This window comes from Ornithodoros turicata, chromosome 10, assembly GCF_037126465.1.
Source record: "Ornithodoros turicata isolate Travis chromosome 10, ASM3712646v1, whole genome shotgun sequence".
In the NCBI taxonomy this organism is placed as follows: domain Eukaryota; kingdom Metazoa; phylum Arthropoda; class Arachnida; order Ixodida; family Argasidae; genus Ornithodoros; species Ornithodoros turicata.
In genome coordinates, this window is record NC_088210.1 from 23,618,265 (window position 1) to 23,636,481 (window position 18,217).

At 46.3% G+C, this 18,217-nt stretch overlaps 3 protein-coding genes across 3 annotated transcripts in view; 1 reads left to right on the forward strand and 2 right to left on the reverse strand.

Moving 5' to 3' along the window:
• Positions 1–3,219: 3,219 nt before the first annotated feature.
• Positions 3,220–7,591, reverse strand: LOC135371114 (pleckstrin homology domain-containing family M member 1-like). Its single transcript, XM_064605127.1, has 2 exons — positions 6,169–7,591; positions 3,220–4,301 (listed from the first exon to the last, which is right to left on the reverse strand). The coding sequence occupies exons 1-2, from the start codon at positions 7,453–7,455 to the stop codon at positions 3,441–3,443; spliced, it is 2,148 nt and encodes a 715-aa protein (XP_064461197.1). The 5' UTR covers positions 7,456–7,591; the 3' UTR covers positions 3,220–3,440.
• Positions 7,592–7,850: 259 nt separating this feature from the next.
• On the forward strand, positions 7,851–13,152 carry LOC135371116 (lysophospholipase D GDPD1-like). The gene is made up of 11 exons (XM_064605129.1): positions 7,851–8,186; positions 8,316–8,441; positions 8,578–8,620; positions 8,743–8,878; positions 8,958–9,003; positions 9,070–9,191; positions 9,261–9,350; positions 10,645–10,778; positions 10,870–10,935; positions 11,023–11,074; positions 11,780–13,152. The coding sequence occupies exons 1-11, from the start codon at positions 8,162–8,164 to the stop codon at positions 11,918–11,920; spliced, it is 981 nt and encodes a 326-aa protein (XP_064461199.1). The 5' UTR covers positions 7,851–8,161; the 3' UTR covers positions 11,921–13,152.
• Positions 13,153–16,698: 3,546 nt separating this feature from the next.
• The window catches only part of LOC135371115 (tetratricopeptide repeat protein 28-like), a 28,005-nt gene continuing 26,486 nt past the window's right edge, over positions 16,699–18,217 (reverse strand). Inside the window, exon 22 of the mRNA XM_064605128.1 lies at positions 16,699–18,028. Within this exon, the coding sequence (XP_064461198.1) occupies positions 16,764–18,028 (1,265 nt within the window). The 3' untranslated portion in view covers positions 16,699–16,763. The remainder of the gene's footprint in view (positions 18,029–18,217) is intronic.

An 18,217-nucleotide genomic window follows, 5' to 3' on the forward strand; every position in this document is an offset into this window, starting at 1 on the left:
ACTTGCAGGAATGCTCCGAGAACTGCCTCATGCAGAACTGGCTTGACAACTGCCGCTGTACTTCCAAGCTGTACGGTCTCAAACATGCCAGATCGGAAAATCTCTGCGACATCTTCGATCATGGTAATGGCAGACCAACATCAGAGCAAATTTACCTGACAAAGCTCACAAGCCAGACCGTCGAACCAAGTATAAAACCGATATTGTTGGCGGACTGCAACCAAACCCGAAATGTATTTTCCGTTTCGCGCCTAACTTGAGCCAGAACACACAGAAATACGACATGGTTTTCAGTCCGTACAGCCGCAATCAGACGTAGCTGTAACGCGCAAGATCATGGCCTGTGCAGAAGCCAACGCCGCGGAGCGTGAGCCTCGGCGTGAGTGACTGCGTATGGGACTATAGGCCGAGATATACAACGCCTCACGACAGCGGGAGGCACGTTTGCGTGGTTGTCGTATACCTACATTCTCTGCCCCGCGTTGCTAAAGTTTTTGCAGACGACACGCACGCGCGTTACTGTTAAGCTTGACGGCGGCTGTAGAGCGCTTGAAACGCTGAAGAAATCTAAAATGAGTAAGTGCGAAATAGTCTTGACAGCGACAGGAACCAACTTGTCAGATTTCCATCTTGCCATGTCAATTTAAAGTGTGACCAAGGTTACGGGAAGACATCTGCAGAGCAAACACGACTAGAGTCACTAAATAAGCTTCGCTTCAGAGTATCGACACTGAGTTCCAAGAGCGAGCATGCGCCATCTTGTTTCCGCACCACGGTAGCCACGCGCACTTTAGCGTACGATGCCATCTATCGTGCGCGGGTGAAATGTCTCTTGCAAGCGGCTTATCAGTGCTGGCGGCCTTCTGCTCACTTTAACATCCTCGGGACGCTCTGGTGGACAATACATGGATTATCGCACAGCAATCATACAGGCTTCTCTATCCCACAGCGAGCATCATATTAGCTGTCTTCGATCCTCAACTGGAGATGGTACCGGTGTGGTGCGGAAACAAGATGGCGCTCCTGCTCTCCCTTGGACCTCAGTGTCGATACTCTGAAGCGAAGCTTATTTAGTTACTCTAAACACGACCACTGTGTAGACGTTCGTGATATCAGAAAGTCAAATGTATTTCCAGTTCAATGCACACACATGATGAAATTGGAGCGCTGGAGACCAGACTGCCTCGCCAAGTGCACTCGACCCTGCCAGTATGTTACTTCCCTTTTATATCCCGCATACGATCGTAGTAAAAACTACAGGTCGTGCAACGTTAACTCTTAGGGAGGTCCGCTACAAGACGTACCCGTACCTGGCCTACCGACTCAGTGAAAACGAAAGCAGGTAACCTGCGTGTAAGAAAGAAGACTCCAGTTACCCACCCGTGAGACATTCCTTGCAGGCCGAACGCCGTGGAGTTCCTCATCCAAATGGGCTCGGACCGCCGAAGAACTGTAAGAGGTTACCCCAGGATGGACGTCAGTATTTCACTTCGTATTTGAGCTACATAGAGTGCACTCATACATGGATGGCATCCTTCGTTTCTCTTACTCCGTGCAGTCCGTCCTTGTGCATAGTTGCGTTCTTCAAATGTGCAAGTCTTTTAATCTTATCGGTGTACCCTTTTTCACAGTGCGGGTGGGTGTTTACGTCGCGAGACAACTGGGATCATGTGCTTTTGACAGTGCACTTTCAGAAAAAAGAAAACAGTAGAGATGGGACGAATCCAGTATTTCCCGAATCCGAATCTAAGGAAGGTTCTGCGAATCTCGAATCTTCCGAATCCTTTCTTTAAAGAAAAAAGAAAAGGAAAAAAAGGAGTTTAAAAAGCCAGGGGGAAAAACACTTCTACTGAAAAGTATTTTGATGCAGAATTTCATATATTTGTTTAATGAAAAATAAATTAAATAATAGTTCACTTTCAGGAGAAAACATACCCATATACTTGTCCTTCGACTCCGGGAAATACACGAACTTTCGCGTCTGAATTCTTTCCATAAAAACTAAGAAACAATCAAAATCAAAACCATGTTACTTTTAAACTTATAATGTCTTGTCTTGTAATGGTGACACTTGGTGGTGGTGATGGTGGAAGGACTCGCCGACTCTTGTCGGTCTCACAGAGGTGGGCAACGTCCCGACTGACGCCATGAGGAATGTGCGTCCTGGGCAGACTTCTAGGGGAACTGTGCTTTATGCTGTGCTGTGCTTTATTTTGCGCTCCCAGAGGCCTGGCGGCCAATCAGGCTTTCCGCGGACTCCGGAGGCGCCAATTTTGAAAAGAAACAAACAAACAAACCTGGCTGGTGATTAGATTCGCAGTTTTGGGCACTGGGATTCGGATTCCCGGACCCCTACCTAGGATTCGAGTATTCGGCTGGCCCATCCTTAGAAAAAAGCGTGATTTTCGTTTTTGTTTCACTAGATGCATTGCCACGACCATTAGTCCCCTTGAGGACTAACTGCACGAAGGTTTATGTGAAGCATTAGGACTATTTAGAGAGTTAGGGAGTAAATTTCCCGACATGGGGACTAAAGTGGGAAGTAATTGCAACCTGAGGGAATAGAAGCTGTAATATTGCTCCCCAATTTACTCATTTTTTCCCTTTCGTCTGTAGAAATAAATAAAAAATACACCGCCGTTTACCATTCACTTGTGCCACCAAAACACTTACACTCCCCGACCGGTGATATCCATTCTAGTTCTAACGCGCCTTGTACAACGCAACAGCTGACAGCACTAAAGATAATAGACCGCGAGATTTACATCTGGGTGCCGCCATATCGGGCAGAAACCCCGACCTTCAGTCATCAAGAACGTGTTGTTGCTACCAGAAGGGGGTCTCCTTAGATAGTTTATTAAACAACACTTGTCTTTCAGATACCCGCCTTGGTGACGAACGTCGAGGGTCACAGCAGCATGTGGCTCGGCCTTTCCATACTGGCGCTATCTTTCGGCTTTGTCGACTTCCAGAGGAGACTCCTCGAGGGATTACTGTCAAAGTGAACTTTGGATTTCCCTCGGACACTGCAGAACGTCAGGCAACAGTTCACGTTCCTGCGAGCGTTTATTATTCTCCAGAATTAAATAAAGACATTTGTTTCTTGGACCACTCTACATTAGTTCCTGTTCCGACCACGAAATGGTGTGGCGCGCCATTCTTCAACGACACAAGTGTTCGTACGTGATGCGGGATACGCAGCAAAGAAGCAACAACAAATCACTCGATAAAATATATTTATATTATACAATTTCTGGGCGGCACCGAACCATAGATTGCACTTTCCATGTATGCCATAAGATGCCGTGTTCCTGTAATCTGGTTCACGTGAGTAGCACTTGTGATATAGCATCTGCGCACATATTAAGATCTTACGCGATAATTTAAAAAGAAATTATATATATAGATATATAGCTTTCAGAGTTTATGCCGAGTGATTTCTAACTAAGAGACTGCCCATCCGCGGCCTGCAACTCTCGCTGCTTTCTTCGCTCGCATCTCGGACAAGAGCTCGTGGTCTCGTAGCACTCTCTGTGATACACGGCGAAGCAAAGAGAACAGTGATGAGTGACGTCCATATCGAACGCGTAGATCACTGCGGGGTCGCGGCAAACTTCGCAGACGAAACCCTTCGCGGAGCACAGATGACAGGACTTGATGTGCTTCCGGGCGAACGCGATGGCCCTCTGCAAGGTGCGCTGTAGGGCCCCGGACGGAACTTGCAACAGGTCGAAAGTGGCGTAAACGTGGACGTGCTCGTAGAGGTACTCACGGGGCCAAATGATCCTTCGCAATTCACTACACACCGACTCGGAGCAAGTCTGAAGGTACGGCCGAAGGAACCCTAACTGCGTCCGGAGCACCTGGATCGCGGCTAGCTCTGGTACCGCGGAGTACAACGAAGCATTAGTTGAACGTAGGTCGAGTAGGGGTTCGCTCTCGACCTTGCCGAGGAAGGCTTTGGCTCTACGCGACACTCTGTAACGCTTGAAGTCCCAGTTATGGATTATCCTTGCCGGTATGACGTTCTCTACCTCGCCTATGCAGTCGGAACAGTAAGAGTAGCCGTCGTAGTTGCAGAGCGATGCGCTCCCGTAGGTCATGCCGATAGGGGTAGCACACGAACGGCACTTGTACTCTTGCTGGTCGAGTCCCTTCTCCTGTTGGATAGTACCGAGACAGGCCACAAGGAGTTTCGTTTCTTCATCCGCGTCTTCAGCGACGGGGACTATCTCGAAGTCGAGTTCTTCGAATGAGTCTTCCGACGGAGGAGCGTGTTCTAGCGTGTCATTCCTCTGCTCCTGCAAGAGAGCCAACTAGACCTTAGCACAGACCTTACCGGAAAGGTTCCCTGTGGGCCGAAACGGTATGATACACGTGACTGTACACACACACTCGGAATGAAGTCGATCTTGTAACTCGCAGTACCCGTGGGCCTGTGATCATGGGAGTTCCAACGATTTTTTCCATGGGAGGAGAAGGGGGGCAAAGTGTCAAGGGGGTAATCGCATGCAGCCGCTCCTCTTTTCCTGGACACGGACGCTGCGGACTATGCGGGTTTTCAGAGGTTAATTTTTTTTTTGTTTTCTGAGAAGAGCCATTACCGTTCGACCTGTGTGCGACCTCCGAACCGCGGCGTCACTAGAGGGTGCGGTACGCACCGGGTGACGCGCCGCACCTTGAAAGTCTACTTCTCTGCGGCGACATGAGGAGCCCCCTGCAAGCACGTGATTTTTTTTTTTTTTTACTACCTGTGGTACGATATTGTTATGTGTCGCGTACCGTCCACTACGGAAAGGTGTCTATTATGAGGGGGGGGGGGAGGTGACGCAAAGAGCTCCCACACCTGGTGACGCGTACCCTTAGTGACGCCACTGCCTCTGAATAAAGAGTGCACAATTTTCTCAAGTGACTCTGACGCTTCAGGTGACGGCCACGACCCCTTGCTCCCCCCCCCCCTTTCGGTACGCCCATGCCTGTGATACTTTTCTTAAAATAGATTTTTCGTGCCAATCAGCCCTTGGCTTAACTCGTAATCCATGAGTGAACATAAGAACAAGGAATAGTATGTTTCACATACACTGAACCATTCCGCTGTTACGTTGTTAGCACCTCTTGGACAAAACAGCACGAATGCTGTCACGTATTAGTTCAGTACAGCTCTAAATGCAAACGTACTGTGCAGAGAATGGGGGCTGATTCATGGACAGAGAATAACCCGAGGCATGGTTTATGATAGCAGCAGTCATGAGACTGATGCGTGCGAAAAATGAAACAGCGTAGGGTCTACATGTTAAAGGAGCACTAAAGTCCAAAACTTTCTCTTCTCTTTCCAACGACTCAACGGATGAGACTCGTTCCTTTTTTGTGCTGCTACCAAGGTGACGTCATTTTCCATTCTAGGAGAAATTTTTTTCACTTTAGTGCCCCTTCAGAAGTAGGACACCAGGGTTGCTGGACCATTGTGCAAGTAGGCGTGCGGTCTAACCCTGCGTTCCTCCAAGCACAGGAGAGCCTTCATCGTATAAGTTACGAAACATTATTTTCAGCCGAGCGAAATGAGGGGGATACAGAAATGCTGCTTGGTCAAATGAAAAAAAAAAAAAAAATGCACACACACACACACACACACAACAAGATTACAGGCTGCTGTCTTTTACATGTGCTCTGCATTTACATCTGCTTGCATTTACATGTGCTCTGGGAACTGAGCACATCATGAGGACGTGATGCTGACTAGTGGTACCTCATCAGTGCCTCTATGGAACTGCCATTATGCTGATGAGTAGATAGCAGCCTGTGCTCGGGGATGGCAGACGCTGTTCCCAACGTCATGGGTTGTGTGCTATTAGGAATCTCGTATTTCTCTCATACGAAGGGTTCAACCAACGTACAAATGTGTACACGAAAAATGTGAAGTATCAAGCGTCTTAGGTACTCTAAGCAGAGTACAGCCCAATGCAGTACCAGACTACGGATGCGAGCACATGAAAAACGTAAAAATAGCGGCACTGTCACTCACACAGATATCTCTACAGCCCGGAGATGGTGCATTACAGGGCTTGAGTGAAGAGAGGACCGAACAAATGGCCTTTTGCCAAGTAGGGAACGTGCAGTACATTTCGGAACCTTACATAAAGTCAACCACCAATCAATTTACGTGCTTACCACATGACCGGTCCTGCTGCTTCTCATCATAGCAGAAGTGATGAGATCTGTGAATTCCGGGGTACAACTCAACTTCTGGTCGATGTTTTGCGTGTAGTTGAGCACTAGAGAGTCGTAGCTCTGCACTTCGCCTTCATCAACATCGTCCTCTTCTCTGTCAGCCTCTTCAAACGGTGAAGACCATCCTGTGCCAGCATCAAGAAGGTTTCCGTGAGGCCTCTCCATCTCACTTGGAAAAGTTGTATCAAAGTCTGGAGCAGAGCCTGGGGAACCTCCATGTATTGACACCTTGGATCCTTCATTCACATCCAGGTTAAGATTTTCAATGAGCTCGTGAACCTGAGCCGATGTCATGCTGCTCATTGAGCCTGGAGCCCCGACGCTGACCTGGCCCTCTGAGATGGTTGACAGACGATCATCTGGTGCTGCTTCTTTCTCCAGTTCAGCTGTGTGCTCGTGCTGGTCACACATTTCAGATTGCACTCCGACTGTGTTGCTTCCTTCCCCAGCCATAGAAATGTTCACCTCCGGTGGTATGTCATCTGCCTGAATGGCCACTGAGGCAGTTATTTTTCTTGAGGAACTCAGAGACAGTTTACTGCGGGACTGCCTTGTCTCGTAGTGGAAGAAGTCAGCAACATCAATCGCTGGCATAACTGGGTCCAACGGTGCCCGCTGTATTCCAGCGAGGTGAAGTGGGGTCGTATTCCAATGGTTGAGTATGCTGCAGTTGACAGGAAGTCGAAAAGAAAAATTCGTGAGACCATCAAGGAACTGTTTCAGAATGTCAGGTTGTTCGCGATCAGCCATGTACGCCGAGGAACGGTAGTAGCAACGCACCGTCTTGGGATCACGGATCATAGCATCGACGTAGTTTACGAACAGGTTCTCATTCAGGGCTAAACGAACCCAAGCTCTGCAACGTCCAATATCCGTTGTGATTTGACTCAACTGGTTTATCTGTGCCAACACGTCCCTGTGTGTGTACACCATAACAAATGTCCAGAAATCGGGAGATGGAATCTTTTCCTGCGCAGCTGCCTTGAACACACTTGACATTTTCTTCGAGAAAGTATCCTTGAGACCGTGAATGAATATAGCTTCGAGGCAGAAACAAACATTGGAGGCATTTTCGCCACCAGAGACAACAGCGTCTGAGGTGATAAGCTCTTGCTGCAGATCACGAATATACTGCGAAAGGTGCTTCGTGAGAGAACGTTTGATGATAATGTCACGGGCCGCATCCTCAACGGCGGGTGATGTCGCTTTCTTCCAAAGAGTAACCATTGTCTCACAAGCAACGACCACAGCAAAAGAACTACATTTCTTCAACTCTCATTGTACCCCCCAAACCCAAATACAGCGAACAGATTTTGGCTTTTAGCCACTGGCTAGCTTGCTGTCTTTGCTTTACTGCGTTTTGGATACTGGCTATTTAATGAGAAAGATAAGAGAAGGAAACGTGGCGCCCTCGACGAATATCAAAATACGAAGTTCTAAAACCAGCATATGTTTCTTTCGTTGTTGTTTTGAAAAGAATGCGGTAAATAAATATATCCCACACAACACAAAGTCTCTATGCAGACGAATGGAACATGCTTTCAAGTTATCAGCTTTTCATGGCTTTTCAGCTGGCTATCCAACAGCCTTACCCCAATCCAGAGCCGTGCAACAATCCGAAGTGATATGCCCTCTAGTGAAGAGGTCCGATGTTTACCAACATTCATGACGAAGAAGTATAGATACATACATTACAGACATTTATTTAACAACATGGTTGGAATGGCCACTGCAACACAGAGCATCTGGAGTCAGACGAATACCACCTAGGGAATTGGACAGATGCCAAGCAAATGGGCATTTATTAGTCAAATGATGTAGCGGAACTGGCGGAACCTTGCAACTATACCCATAACGAAGGATGGGCAGGGCAAGCTGTGGTTTCGATACCCGCTCCTGTTGTTCGGAACGCGTTTTCACGGATATTTAAGCGATGATGGAACTAGTATTTTTTATAGGTATGGCACAAGCTGCAAAGTGATCTATGTCATTGGCTGAGCTGCGTTACAGCGCAAATGCATGGAACAATCATACTGCACGCGCATCGCTAGGAGTGACTTATTGCTCAGTTTACGTATCTCTTGCAGACATGATAGTTTTTACCGTGATCGGCGGTTATATCTTGACGTCAGTAATATTATTCAAGTACCCACATTTGCTGCATCGACGGAAGCAGCTGAAATTCTCCTGCAGACACATCAGCCACCGCGGAGGTAGGTACTACCTTAGCAAATCAACGCTCTCCTGCTGACGCGCTGAACATAGGAGTGATACGACGCGCTTCGGACGCGTCGGAATTCTCGAAAGCTAGACACACAATGGCACTTGGCATGTGTTCTTTTTTTTCAGGTGCTGCTGAAAGTTTGGAAAACACTATTGCAACCTTCCAACGGCAAGTAAAATACCATATCCTGCTAGTTGTTGAGCTTTAGCACGCATTTAGTTCTTATTGTATTTGCGAGTGACACTCCATCGGACGTATAACTGATATCAATAAAATATTGCTGTATTTAGTGCCGTTGATATGGGCACAGATCTTCTGGAAATGGACGTCCAGCTGACTAAGGACGGGCAGGTTGTTGTATCGCATGACAACGACTTGAAAAGATGTGCAGGTGTAAACAGCTCTATCTCTGAACTGAATTATGATGTAAGTTTTGCAAAACTTGTAACAGCATTCCAATATAATGTCCTCGACGTGTGTTTGCTGCAATGAGTTTCTGCAACAGGAAATCCCCCCTCTTAAGCGCTCGCTGTCGGTGGACTTTTGCAATGGTAAGTATATGCAAAGTCTGTCGACTATATACAAATTTTGCTATATGCACATACTTCTTTTGTCAGGAATTGTCTGTCCAGCATCCGCGGATAGGCGTATCCCACTATTGAGGGATGTGTTTGTAAAATTCCCAAGCACTCCCATGAACATAGATGTAAAAGCTGACAAGGATGAGCTGATAGAAAAGGTGTGTAGTCGTGCTGATCACAGCTTCACAATAGATTCATCTTTCAATCGTTATGTGCCTATTGTGCAGGTAAACAAGCTTATTGTGGAATTTAACAGAGAAGACATCACTATTTGGGGAAGCTTTTTTGATAGAGTGGCTGAAAGGTGTTATAAAGTGGTAAGTGTACTTTATGTATGTGCGATATGACATTATATACATTGATGTTCCCAAAGCTAACCTGGGGCTCGATGCTAATCTTTTTGTCATCCCTTACTGCGTGATAAATGCATTCCTTCCCTGTGATTTGTCACGAGCCCCCGCACAACGGGCCAATTGCAGCATTTCTTTCAAATCCCGGCCTTTCAAAACGGTTTTCACTTGCCGACGCTTGACGTACCAACGCACCAACTTAAAAAAAGAATAACAATAACGAACGGTATATATTTAGTTAAGCATTGCTCCCCCGATTTTCTACCTTACCTTTGTTTTCATATTGTCTTTGCTAGTTAAACCTTTTCTTCGATGCAGGAAGCACTACAGCAACTTTTTTCTACTCGCACTTAAATTGCCACTACAAAATTTGAAAATAAAATCTTACTACAAATGAACCTCGCTCGTAGACACAGTGCACAGGATGTAAATGCCGTTGGTGAACATTATGCCCTTCTATGAATTTTGTCAGCGAAGTGTGTCCGCACTTCCAGTCAATTTCGAAACTATAATGTCATTTTATTCCTCGTGGCCAACTGACAACGGTATCAAAAGTACCCCGCAAAATAGTGGAGTAGTTTGACTGTTGTTTGACGGAATTACATGACATAAGCAGACGACGGAAATTCAGGGTATGCCAGAAAACGTCACCCCGTAAGAATCAATGAGGGGGCGACCTTGAAAAAAGGAATGCTGTGGCTGTGCTGGCGTCTCGTACAGTTTCATAGATGGGTTTCCGGATGTGACCATCCCTTTAGGGGCAAGGAGAAAGCGCTCTTGTGGCAGAATGGCAAAAATGACCACCAGACCTGCCTTTACTCCCAGGGCAATTTCCTCACATTATATTGTCTCCATACCTTTCCAAAAACAGCGACAGCGCCAGCGTTTCAAAAAGAAGCAGATGTTTCCATTGCGCCGAACTTCTATGTCCCAGAATTAAAAGAACTGCCAAGGTTGCAGCCGTAAGGTGGCCCACTTGACCTAGAATATATTGCTGTTTATTGTAATTGAAAAAAAAAAAGAAATCATTTTGGTATTTTGTGAAACACTGTAGTAGATAGGACAGCATGTACTCAAGCTAGCTGGTGAGCAAACTCCGTCATACTTAAAGCCAGAGTTTGGGATAGACAAACTACAACACACAGGAAGACCAACCACCCCCGCACATGTGCCTCAAATACCCCAATTCGTTTCAAATGCTTCAGCCTGGTCTCCTGCCACACCTTGTAACTTTTTTTGTTGTTGTTGTTGTTGTTTCTAGAATCCAAATGTGCCAATGTTTTTCTCGGCAAAGAGTGTGGTCTACCTGATGATCCTGACATACACTGGGTTGCTTCCCTTTATGAAGATCAAGCATTCGTGTCTTGAAGTTATTCTACCCTCAGTGGCATTTAAGTAAGTTCTACCACCACCGTGAGCAAAAAAACAACAGTAGTCATTTGCCCATTACACTCACTGCTTATTCTGTACATATGTCTTTTCACAGAAATCCGTTGGTAAGACAGAGCAGCTTTCTCATGCGCCACACTTTGTTATTAAAAATGATAGACTGGTGAGTCACTTTTTTATGGTAGGTAGTGCAAAGGGACAAACATTTGCATAACACATTTATGTGTACCTGACCTCCCCTACGTCACAGGTTCTTGGTTAGGAAGTTTCTTCTCGATCACTTGTGGAAGAGAGGGATTCCAGTAAGTTGAACTATGCAGTTATATCTGGAATGGTAATGTATGGGGCTAGCACGTCATCACGACCCACTAGATTTTGACGACCGTGTCATAATCGGCAACCTCTGTGAGGAGCCCGTCCGCAAGATCCTCCAGGAGCGCTAAACATCGGCCCATGAGATCTACGTCATGATTGGACAATGGGAATTTGAATTTTGAACATGCAGAATCGGTCGTACGACTCCCGTAGCAGACGACAGCGAAAGCTCCTATGAAAACTCGTAGAATGATGATGATAATCAACTTTATAAAGAAGCACCTCTCGTGGGACACCCACCGCTAGTACAAAAATACTAAGGGAAGCTGAAGCACGTAGTATTGTAGACATTGAGGAAGCAATAACGGGGCCAATGAGTAACGCCACCGTTGGACACCAAGTGCAGTGCTGAGAAGGGGTGCCTATGACATGGTTGCTAAAATCTAGTAGGTTGTGCACATCATTAGAAGAGCGTGTGTGTTGATCAGATGGGCACGGAGACTGGCCCTGTTACGAGGCCATCACAGCAGACGCTCAGACAAGAAAAATAACATGTGAGGGGAAACGCAGACGTCAGGTAATTTGGATGTGAAGGTTTCCAAAGTAGTCACATGTGTGTCCAGCCATCGATAAAAGCTCCCTAGAGTCTAGTCTCCTAAATGCCTTCCTCTGTTCCTCCTGTCTCTTTCCAGACCTATCTTTGGGTGATCAACGACAAAGAAGACTACCAGAGGGCGTTTGAACTTGGTGCCGCAGGCATAATGACCGATCGGCCAACACTGCTTCGTGAGTTCCTGGAAGAGAACCCTCATGTTGGCCGCGTGGACCAATAGTGTGCGTCGTGGTGCGAAAAGATTGTGCATGAAAGTTTACTGGATGTGTGTGTGTGCAAGCAGCAGCCATTGATCATCCTGACATGATTTCTATGACCTCGAGGCCAAACATATAGCCAGAAATCTCTGTGCAACAATAACTCCTTTGTATTTTTTTAGAGGAATAATTGTGCACGTTAATACCTGTCACATCAGTGTTGGCGCAGTGGAGGCGTAGGACTTCAACCATAATCAACTACTATATAAATAGAGCCTGAAGTTTTTGGGAAATATCCTTTTCGAAATTGGGGGGTAGAAATCGGGGAAATAAACATGTGCTCTGAATTCATGCGAATTCGGGTGGGAAAACTTCCGGTATGTTAAATTCGGGCTCAGTTACTCGAACTATCTGTACTGGTTTGGTACGAACGGTGATGTAACTGCATTTGCTGCCAAACAAGTAAGTGTGCATTCCTGCGGACGTCTCGGTGAGGGCAATTTGCTGGGTAAAAATCTGGTTTCACCCTAAAGAGGCAACCTTCAATTTGGGGTGCGAATTCTGGGAAGAATCTGGTTCAACCCTAAAACCTCAGGCTTTATATATAAATTACTGTAAACGTATTTTTATGTGCGACGTATTAATTTTTGTGAATCGTACATTCAGTCGTTCGAGAAGTTATTTATTTATTATTTAGTTATTTCACGAATTCGGGGCTGTTTCCTTTCGCGGGATAAACATCAAACTGCGTTCACGAGTACAATTTTTTGTGATTTTCTAGCGGTCGCGGAATTCGCGAAAATTAATGCATTGCGAATAAAAATACGTTTACAGTGTGTCACGCTATTTTGTGCATTGGTATGGTTATGACACTGCTTTGCAGGTGCAAAGGTTTGTTGCTGCCCAGTAATATCCATTCTGGAACCGAACAGGATCTTTAGAGAGGCCTTAGAATTTGAGCCTGACTGTTGAGGATAATACAGAGTTATGCCCCGATATCCCCCCATCCCCCAATTTAAATCGGCAAAAGCAAGGTTTCATTTGATAGTTCCCCAAAAACTACTGGACCAGGGGGTACGAAGTCATCACAACTAACACAGAACTTGGAAACGGTGTTGTAAATGCATAAATCTGCTCATGCCAAGTGTCAAAGCAAAGACCCTGCTGCCTTTTAGATGCATGGACTAAGTATTGATACTCTGTGTCTACTGGTGTGTCGTGTGTATTGTGCCAAGTAAACCAAAGATTTACATCTTATTCAGTCCAGTTAAACCAGAATCTGGTTGAATCAGGTTCACCTCAACCCGATTACACCCGAATTATCGACTCAAAATATAACCCGATATTTACATCTGCATATGGCTGAAAAATATAACCCAAAAAAGTCAGTCATAGTCCGGTGGAGCTAAGTGTTGACACCATGCTAGTAGCTGTTTTTTTTGAAAATCCTATGAAGCTGAAAGACCACAGAATGTCATGGGCAATAAGAGCTTCCAGGTGTGCAAAGGTTATTAGGTATAGCCATTGGGTAGTGCCACTAGAGCACTGCATGGGCTCAGGCCTATCCGAAAGCCCAGCCCGGCCCACAGGCCGGGTAAAGCCACCTTTTTGCGGGCCTGTTCAAGGCTTGTGTTTGACATTATGGGCCCGGGTCGGGCCTGGGCTCCTACAATGACGATCCTAAATCGGGCTCGAGCTTGTGTTAGGTGGCCATGATAAACTTTTACAGCCCGCTACACTGGGCATTTCTCAAGCAGGTATGAAGCAGTCAGGCCAGGCCCGGGCGGGTAAATCAAAGGAAGGCTGGGCTGGGGCCAGGCATAAGCAGTGCTTCAAGTGCCACTACCACCAAATAAACATATCCTTTCCCCCCCTCCCCCGTGTCTCTCACATTGCATTCTCCCAAAATATTATTTCTCAGTGTGACATTTGAGTATCGTCAAAATTAATTTGTAGTTTTCAGAAGTATCATGTAATAGTGTGCTCAATCTGCCACCCGTCTAGCAATATCACTCCTCCGAGGTCGATTTCAATGTTCTCACCACAGTTGCTGGCAGCTTTTTAGCCTTCCGGCGTGGGGCGGAGATTGGGAAGGTGCGCGCACTGTCGTTAGGAGACAGGGTTGGCACCAGGGCTCTCAGTGACATCGTGCACTTGAGCCACAAAGACACAAAGATAAAGAACAAAGAAGCTTTTTGAATTCCTTGTTTTCGTGGATAGTTGCTTCCCAATAGTTCCACCCGGACTCTTGAGGAAAGTCACTTCTACCTCCTCATTTTTGGAAACCCTACTCGTAGCGAATCGAAAAGTATGAAGCTCTGCAGCTTCTCTTTCGAAAATTCATGGAAGTGTGTAATGTTTCCTGATGGCATTTATATTTTGGACTTCATGGAAGTGTGTAATGTTTCCTGATGGCATTTATATTTTGGGGGTATTTTTTTGCAAAAACTAGTCCCACACTATCATGGAGAAAGAATCATCTACACCATACGTTCTCAAGCTTTCTCACCCCGTGGAACCTAAGGTCTCAAGGAACCCTGGGTCCCGGCCAACGTTGGCCTGGCTCACGTATTTGTAGCGAACCAAGTCATGCGAGTTCCGGCAGCATGACTGGGTGGAGGTGAGGAGCCGCTTGTGGAATGCTGAAAAGCAGTTCGCAGAACACTGTTTGGGAACCTATGATTTACACTAAAGTACAAAGATGCATGCATAAGGGTAGGATGTGGTTTATTACCATGAAAAGCCTGGGAGTGGGCAGATGGCATTTACAATGTTGCGACTGAAATAAAGTCATCAACATTCATATGTTATCTGTGGAAATATACATTCTTTTGTACATATCTCTGAAACATTCCTAGAACAGCTGAAGGAACTTCAACATTCAATGGAGCAGCAACACGCTGGGATGCCTATAGCCTGGTTCACCCACACACGTTTGGAAGTGAGGTTCAAGGTGCATATATGAGAGAGAGAGAGAGAGATTGAAAGACAAATCAAGCAAGGGTGAGGTAAGGCGGCGGTTATGTCAGAGTGGTCATGAGCTATGACAAAAGTTGGAGTGCTACTACGAACGAGGTCTCTGTCTTGAGCATCTCGCCAAATTTATATCACTGCAGTTGACGCATCTCGCATTGTACCATGTGCATCTGGCAACATTGCTCCTCGAAGGCCGATTTCAGTCTCCTCGTCCTCACCACAGCTGCTGGCAGACTTCCAATGTTGAGTGAAGAGCGGAGACACCTGCACTGTTGCTAGGAGAGAGGTGCTAACTCTCAACGATGTTGCATTCTCTTTTAGTTTTGCGGCTTCTTTGGAAAATTAGTGAGAGTGTGTGATGTTCCCCTACTGCACTGATGTTTTGCATACCATATTTACTCGCATATTTTGTGCCATCGTATATTTTCAAACCCCTAGTTTGGCACCAAAAATGCCAAGAAAATAAAAAAATTGTGTAATTTGCGCACCTGCATTTGTGACTAGCAGCTCCTTCCAGTGCTGCGTTGCAGCGTCTCGCCGTATTTCACCTGTAGGATGAGTGGTGGCCCGGTATTTTGCCTCCCAACCGTCGCCGGCTGCACAGTAGGTGAGTACTAAATTAAATTAAATTAAATTAAATTGTTGCTCTGCTACAGGGGAGTACTACTTTCGTGCTTGTCAGTATCGGCTCTACCGGAAGCCTATATGACCATTACACTAAAATTTTTAAATTTTGCGTCACTCGAATATTGTTACGAATGTTCCCCCCAACTTTTCCAGCTTTATGCGAGTAAATACGGTACTGAGTCCACATGACCCTGATTTATAATATGAAATAAAATCTATCTTTCTAATCTATATTTTTTTAGTTCTTAGTGGCACTTCAGTATACCATTGCATTTGATCTGTGAGGATGATACATGCAGACATGATGACGATGATGATGAATATATGCAGCTGAATCGCAGGCACAGCAGTGGTTTGGAGCAACATCTTAAGCAGGGAATAGTGGGTGATGACATTTTGCTGCCCAATTATACTCTGGGGATAGAGCCAGTAGTTAGCAGTGACTTGTGAGATCTGACTGGCTGCTTCCGATCACTCTAGAGCAGGGAATGGTAATGGTAACAGAAACGGTATATTACTAAAATTGGAGCTTGTAACAGAAGCGCATACCATGTTCTTCCATTACCGGAAACAGAAATGAAAATGATAGCGGCTATTGAATTCGGCTAATGGCTATTATTGTTAAGCAGCGACACGAGGAAACATCCGCCACTGACTCATCCGAGTCCGCATAACTCACGATGTAAACACATACACAAAGTTTTTGTAACATCTCCGTGAAATAGCAATATTGTCTACCAGTGATAGCGTCCGCCCGTGGATGCGACCTTGCAAAGGGGTCTGGTTACGTCCATCTGCAGGTTGTGGGCTATAGGATGAAGACACATTAATACGTATACTTTTTAAATCCTGGGAGGTGTACGGATCTCTCCGAAGTGAGAGGCTGTCCATTGGCAACTCAGTCACAGCCGTGCCATTACCGGAAACAGTAACAGAAACGTAACAAAAACAGAATTGAATGGTTGGTGTCAGAAACTGATAATGGAAACCAAAATATTTGAGTAACGAAAATGGGAAAGGTAACGAAAGTAGCCTGTTACCCTTCCTTGCTCTGAGTGGTCTGGCTGGGAACACTGTTATAAGTGACATCTGTTGATGCATTATGTTTTCTGCTTCTGATGCTTTGCTTCACTTGAAATGCCGCTGTGTAAGGTTAACAGAGGGAAAGGAAAAGCAATGGCACAGCAGACAGCAGAAATTATGTGTAACTTCGATCTCCCATAATGCCCTCAGGCCTCTACATTTTACAAACTTTTTACAAACTTAGCACTCTGAAACTGATGCAGTGCTGTTGTCAACAGAAAGTGCTTTTGGTTTCCGTCTTACTGTAGACACCGTGTCTCTGTTGTGCGAAGATCCGTCACTGCTGTCACTTCTGTCACCAATCCTTCTGTCACTTATATCACTCAACTGTAATGCAGCCGAAAACTGTTCTTCGTCCACTGTCGGAATGGCTAAACTGCCGTCACTTATCCCGTGCATGTTGTCTGGCAGTGGCGGCACACCTTTACTAGGTCGAAGCGGTTTGGAACTGGTTTGCTGTTTCGGCGGCGGTGGCGGCGGCGGCAGAGGCTTATTCCTGCGCATGATGGGTGGCGGAGAAAGTTTTTTGCTCTCCACGTCATCTGCATAATCTTTCTCCGTGAGAATTCTACCACCGTCGTCTGCCAAAATTTTAGACAGGGAAGGCGCAATATCCAGTCCCATGTTACGATCATGATACACATCTGAAATCGGAGGTGCTCGGGGAAAGTGTCTGAACTGGTGGGACAAGAGCTCCTGTACGGGGCGCTCCTTCCGCGAAGAGCTGCTATTACAAGCAGACTCCAACAACGTCTCGGTGTCAAAATCGACAGCTCCGTTCTCTCCTGGCAACTCCCTTATCCTCCTCGGCTGCTTCGATGGAGCCATGAGGCTGGAGCGTGGCGCCACCAGGGGAGGGGCGAGGGGTAAGGGCCGAGAGATCCCTACGCTGAAGCGATGCCTGTTAAGAGGCAAGTCGTTCTTATCGGAATCACTGCTCTGCGACTCGAACCCGGAAGCGAGACACATAGAAAGTGTGGCGGTCGAGTGCGCATTCTGGCGACGCACGGTCATCTGTCCGACGTCCCAGTCGGAACTGGCTGATGATGAGCTGTCCGGTCTCTTTGCGTTGGCGTCACCTATCAGAGGACTATCCTGGCCACACACGGTGGGATTCTGGTTACCCAAGGATGATGCGTGCAGGGTGGGCCTGTATTTGCCGATGAAAGGTGCCCCATTCGGGATGACGGGGCTCGGTGTGAAGGTGTCACTGTCACGCCCCTTCTGGTCGGAAGACGGAGCGGTACGTCCGTCGGGTTCTCCTCTGGCGCGGACGTAGTTCGTAAATGCGCCGTTTCCTTGTCCGAGAACAGGACGCGAAAAAGGGACGTGGAAACCCAAACTGGGAACTGGTGGTGGCGATGGGTTTGTGTGGCTGTCACTGTCTAGGCTATCCAGGTCGCTGCCCTCTTCAATATCCAAGCTCTTTGGTGCTTCTTGAGTGTCTGCAATAATTTTTTTATTTTTTTTAAATGTAATATACATGCAATGACAAGCCCACAGGCCGGCACATATCCTGAAACAACATAGACGGAGGAAAAGCTTCGAATTGGCATCAAGGGATAACTCAAAGCCGATTCTACTTTTTGTCTTTCACTGTACTTTGAGTTATAAGTGATTCTAATAACAAAAAT